Genomic DNA, 5,047 nt, shown 5'->3' on the forward strand with positions numbered 1-5,047 from the left:
AAAGTGGTGTGCCAACACAAAGATTAGGAGTAGAAAGCGGTCCGGATCCCACAACCCGGACCTCATCATACTCCCTTCCAAAAGACAAGATACAAATGAACAAAATCAAAAGGTAAAACACTCCTTCCTTCCTCGGCAACTGTGCTACTCGTGTTCTTCCGACCGAACTCGAATGTTGGGTATTCCTATTTCTTCCATTCTAATCATGTCCTTTAGGGGTCTTGGGTGGAGAATCTGAGGAAGCATTGCTGGCCAAGGCCCATCTTAGCGAGCAGGTCCGCCTCTTGATTCTCCTCCCGGGGGATATAGGAGGCGCGCATGGTGTACCGGTGCTTGAAGAGGAAAATTCGCGCCATGACCCGGCGGAGATGTGCCGGTCCCCACGTAAAGCCATTGAGGAGTTTGGCGGCTTGCTCTGAGTCCATCTCGATCCAAATGGGTTGCTCATGTACCCTCGCAAGCTCAAGTCCATGATGAGCAGCCATCAATTTGGCCTCTAGGGCTGAGTGTGCGTCCAGGGGGGTTGAGAAGGCCGCGAGCAACTTTCCGGACCAGTCGCGTACCACTTCTCCCCCTCCCGCTCTGTCCGGTGCCCCAGTGTATGCCCCGTCCGTATTGACTTTAATCCACGGGCCTTCAGGGGGGTGCCACTTAACAGACGTCACCAGTGGTCTCGGCTGTCTTGAGGCAGGGTGGCTCGGAATACTTATGCCCATTTGCACTCCCTTCCAGTGCTTTGGCTTAATGATCCCGTTAGTCATGTTATTGTAAATGTACATCTGTACTTGCCACACCACATTGTACGGTTTGAATTGGACTTGCTCATGCCGGCTTCTGTTTCGCTCCGCCCAAAGGAACCACAGGATGAGGTATGGCGTTACTCGGTAGAGATGTTTCGGGTCTTGTTGTTGCATCCGATGCGACCAGGTCTCAAGCCGATCCGGAATGGTGTCGTTAATCCGTAGGGGAGGTGCCGATCCCCCGAACCACCCGTCGAATTCCCGCCACACACTAGATGCTCCCCGACCTTGGATGAAGAGGTGCTGAAGGGATTCGGTGCTCGGATTCCTTGGGCAGCATTGGCATTTTGAGGCCAAGTCGATCTTCCTCCATTGGAGTTTAGTATCAACCGAGATTCGATTCGACAGAAGGCGCCAGTTGAAGATTGCAATAGAGTTGGTTAGGCCAGCCCTCCAAATGTCTTCGAGCCCTTGTATCCTCGGTCTATGTGTGCGGATAGTGTCCCATGTTGTTGCTAGCGTAAAATCTCCGAGGCTAGAAAGGGACCACCTCGGCGTGTCTGGCTCCCCTGCAATGACCGGGGTGTCGAGGATCTGAGATATAACCTGTTGTGGTAGCCCGGCCTGGTCATGGAGTTGTTGGAGCTTGGCTTCATTCCACTCGCCTGATGTCTTGTGTGCATGAGTCTTTTCCAAGTTGGGCTGTTATGCCCAGAGGGTTGGCCGCAAGGGGGGATGCCTTCTTGCAATATTTTATCATCATATATCTGGCCCAGAGTGAGCTTTGCTCTCGGAATCTCCACCATAACTTAATGCTAAAGGCTCGGAGTACTTCTTTGGTTTTTCGAACTCCGAGCCCTCCTTCGGACGTCGGGAGGCAGATCTGATCCCAACCGATCCAGTGTGTTTTTTTCCTCTCACTTATCGATCCCCAGAAGAACCGAGCCATCTGCTGATCCAATTGTTTGAGCGCCCCGGAGGTTGGCTGGATGGCTTGGAAGATGTGGAGTGGCACCGCTTCGAGCGTACTCTTGATGAGGGTGAGTCTCCCTCCAAACGAGAGGTGGCGGTGAGCCCACCCTGTGACTCTCGCGCCAAGCTTTTCCCGAAGGAACATGAACATGTCTGTACGCTTTACACCTCGATAAATAGGGACCCCGAGATAAAGGAAAGGGAAGGTACCTCGAGTGAATCCCCCTTCGGCCTGGATTAGGCCGGCACACCTCTCATGTTTTTCGGCAATGTAGAAGTTACTTTTTGCAAGATTGATCTGCTGTCCGGAGATTCCTGCGTATTCATCAAGACAAGCTCTGAGCTGCCTCAGAGGGTCTTCCGCCGCTTGGGTGAAGATTACAATATCGTCGGCATAGGCGAGGTGGCTAATCTCCATGCATTCCCGAGAGGCTTTAAAGATCATCTCCTTCTTTCCCAGAATGAGTTTGTCTAGAGACCTTGAGAGGTAATCCGCAGCAATCACAAATAAGGAGGGTGATATTGGGTCACCTTGTCTAAGGCCGCGAGATGACTTGAAGAACCCAGATGGAACTCCATTAATTAAGACCGAAAACCAGCATGAGCCCACACACCTCTCAATCATGGAGATCCATCTGGCGGGGAAGCCCATTCGGTCCATGACCTTGATCAAAAGGGGCCACTGGACTTTGTCGTAAGCTTTAGCCATATCAATCTTGACCGCAACATTGGGGGCCCGCGCGCTCCTCGGAAGTTCATGGAACATCTCTTGCGCCAAGAGAACGTTATCATTAAGCAGCCGGCCTTTCACAAACCCGCTCTGATTTGGCGCAATAACCTGAGGGAGGAGGGGAGATAATCTCCTTGTGAGGATTTTGGTGATGATCTTGTTTGAAACATTGCACAAGCTAATGGGGCGATAATCACTCCACGAGTCTGGGCCGAGCTTCTTCGGAATGAGTACGATACTCGTGGCCGTGATGCTTCGGTGTAGGTAGGCTCCCTCGAAAAATTGCTGGATAGCGGCCACAACATCAAAACCGACCGTATCCCAGCAAGATTGATAGAAGGTGGCTGTGAAACCATCCAGTCCTGGGGCACTATCTCCGGAGATGTCAAATACGGCTTTTTTCACTTCCTCTGCGCTTGGTGGATTCGGGAGGGCTTCCACTTCGGGAGAAGGTGGGAGGCGCTGAATCAAGCCCAAATCCGGCTCCAGGAGTGAGAGGGGACCCGGGGCAAGGAGGTTTTGGAAGAATTCCACGGCAGAGTTCCTGATCTCCAATTCCTCCGTGAGTTCTCTCCCCCCCACATTGATCTTGTGGATGCGCATCCTTAATCTCTTTTGTTTGACCCAGCTTTGATAAAATTTGGTGTTCTTGTCGCCCTCCGCAAGCCATCTAAGGGTCGCCTTTTGTCTCCAAAAGTCCTCCTCCATCTTGAGAAGACGGATATACATGGCAATGCTACGGTTAACTTCTGCCCTATTATCCGGGGAAGGCCTCTTCTCAAATTCTGCTTGTTCCACTCCTTAAGGGTTTTCTTAACTCGGCCAAGCTTAATCTGAAGATTGAGAAGTCCTCCAGCCCCAGTCGGTTGGCTCCAGTCACCCCGAACCAAATCAGCAAAACCATCGTGCCTAACCCACATATTTTGAAAGCGGAACGGCCTGCCCTCAGTGTGGGTACGTGGGGTTCTGCACCGGACCAACACAGGATGGTCCGATGAAACCCGAGGTAAGTTTGTTATTCTAGTCGCTTCAAAGCATTGTGCCCAAGGTTCATTCACTAACACCCTATCAAGCCTCTCGAAAAGGCCATTCTTGGCCCATGTAAATTCCGAGCCATCGAACCCCGAATCAAGAACTCTGCAATCTTCGATAGCCTCCGCAAAGTCCACCATTTCAGCTTGTCGGTTAGTGTCACTACCAACTCTATCACCCGTCGAAAGGATGGTGTTGAAGTCTCCCCCAATGATCCAAGGCGAGCCTTCGGTAGCCAGTGCAATTTCCCTCATTTTGTCCCACAAATGGATCCTTTCGCCCCTTGTGCATTTAGCATAAACCGCTGAAATGCCAATGTGTCCCACAAGGCGAGGGGACTCAACCCGGCCATGGAGAACTTGATCCGTGTCGCATTCAGCACAGAATCTTGTGCCTTCTTCAGCAAACACCCATATCTTTCCATTCAGATTTGATCCTTGGAAGACGAGCCCCAAGGTCTTGGAGAACTTCTCCGGGTCGGGAGCCGTTAGTGGTTCCATTAATGCAAGAAAATTAATATTATGAGCCTTAATTAATCTTTTTAAAACGTTTTGGGTGGGCACATTCGCGATCCCCCTAACGTTCCAAAACATGAGATTGAAAGACGTAGTTAACAGTGGAGGTTCGTACCCGGCGGGTGTGAAAGCCCTCCTTGGAATTTGGTAAGTTGATGGTCTTGCGGAGGGTAGCATGTATCACCCTCCGTGATTGACATGGTGGTATCCTCAGCATTTTTGCTCGGCGTCCGCTCCACCTCAATGGTATCGCAATCCTCAAACTCATCCCCATCAACCTCCGGCAAATTTGGGGGTCTAGGGGGGTTTCCAACATCGACTCCATTGGGGGGATTGTACGCGTCCCACACACCCATGTCCTCAAGCTCATTTTCCACAAAGTTTTCCCGAGCCAAGGTACCTTCCCTTATTCGCTCCCTTCGGTGAGCCTCCTCGGCCGCCTCCGGAAGAGGAGGGAATAGCAATAGGATCTCTAGTGTGTTTAGCGCAATGATGAGCGCTATGATCCTCCTCAATGGGGTGGGTGACTAGCTCCATGCCCCCTTCATTTTGCATTTCCCCCATGATGTCCGGCCCCGACCAATTCGGGCCATTGTGCACATTTGCCTTCGGGTTAAGCCGTTGTTGGTGTACCTTTGTCTTGTTCTTCCCTTGTTGTATCCATTCCAAGTTCCCATCATGCCTTGCACCCTCACTTACTTTCCCGGCTTGACGGTCCCCTTGTTGTGGCTGTTTCGGAGGGGCTACGTTGTAGTTACGTTTGGGGGGCCGTTCCCCTCTACCCGCCGCATAGCACACGTCGCTTTTGTGGCCCACGTGTTTGCATTCCCGGCAATAGGATGGAATCTTGTCCCATTTCACTTGTTGAACCATTTCTCGGCCACAAATATCTAAGATGTTCTCTTCGGGGGGTAGGGGGGTAGTTTGTGATGTCGATCTCAACACAAATGCGGGCGAACGAAAGTCGTGACTTGTTGGCCGTGGCACGATCCACTTAAATAGGTGTCCCTAGGAGCTTTCCGATGGCAAAAAGGGCCGATTGATCAAAGAGATTAATT

The 5,047-nt window shown here is 51.5% G+C and overlaps 1 protein-coding gene across 1 annotated transcript; it reads right to left on the minus strand.

Annotated features, from left to right (window-relative positions):
- Positions 1–212: 212 nt before the first annotated feature.
- Positions 213–761, minus strand: LOC121810553. The gene has a single exon (XM_042211315.1). It carries the CDS (start codon positions 759–761, stop codon positions 213–215), a length of 549 nt encoding a protein of 182 aa, XP_042067249.1.
- Between the last annotated feature and the right edge of the window lie 4,286 nt (positions 762–5,047).

The sequence above is a fragment of the Salvia splendens genome, chromosome 7 (assembly GCF_004379255.2).
Source record: "Salvia splendens isolate huo1 chromosome 7, SspV2, whole genome shotgun sequence".
NCBI classification, from domain to species: Eukaryota; Viridiplantae; Streptophyta; class Magnoliopsida; order Lamiales; family Lamiaceae; genus Salvia; species Salvia splendens.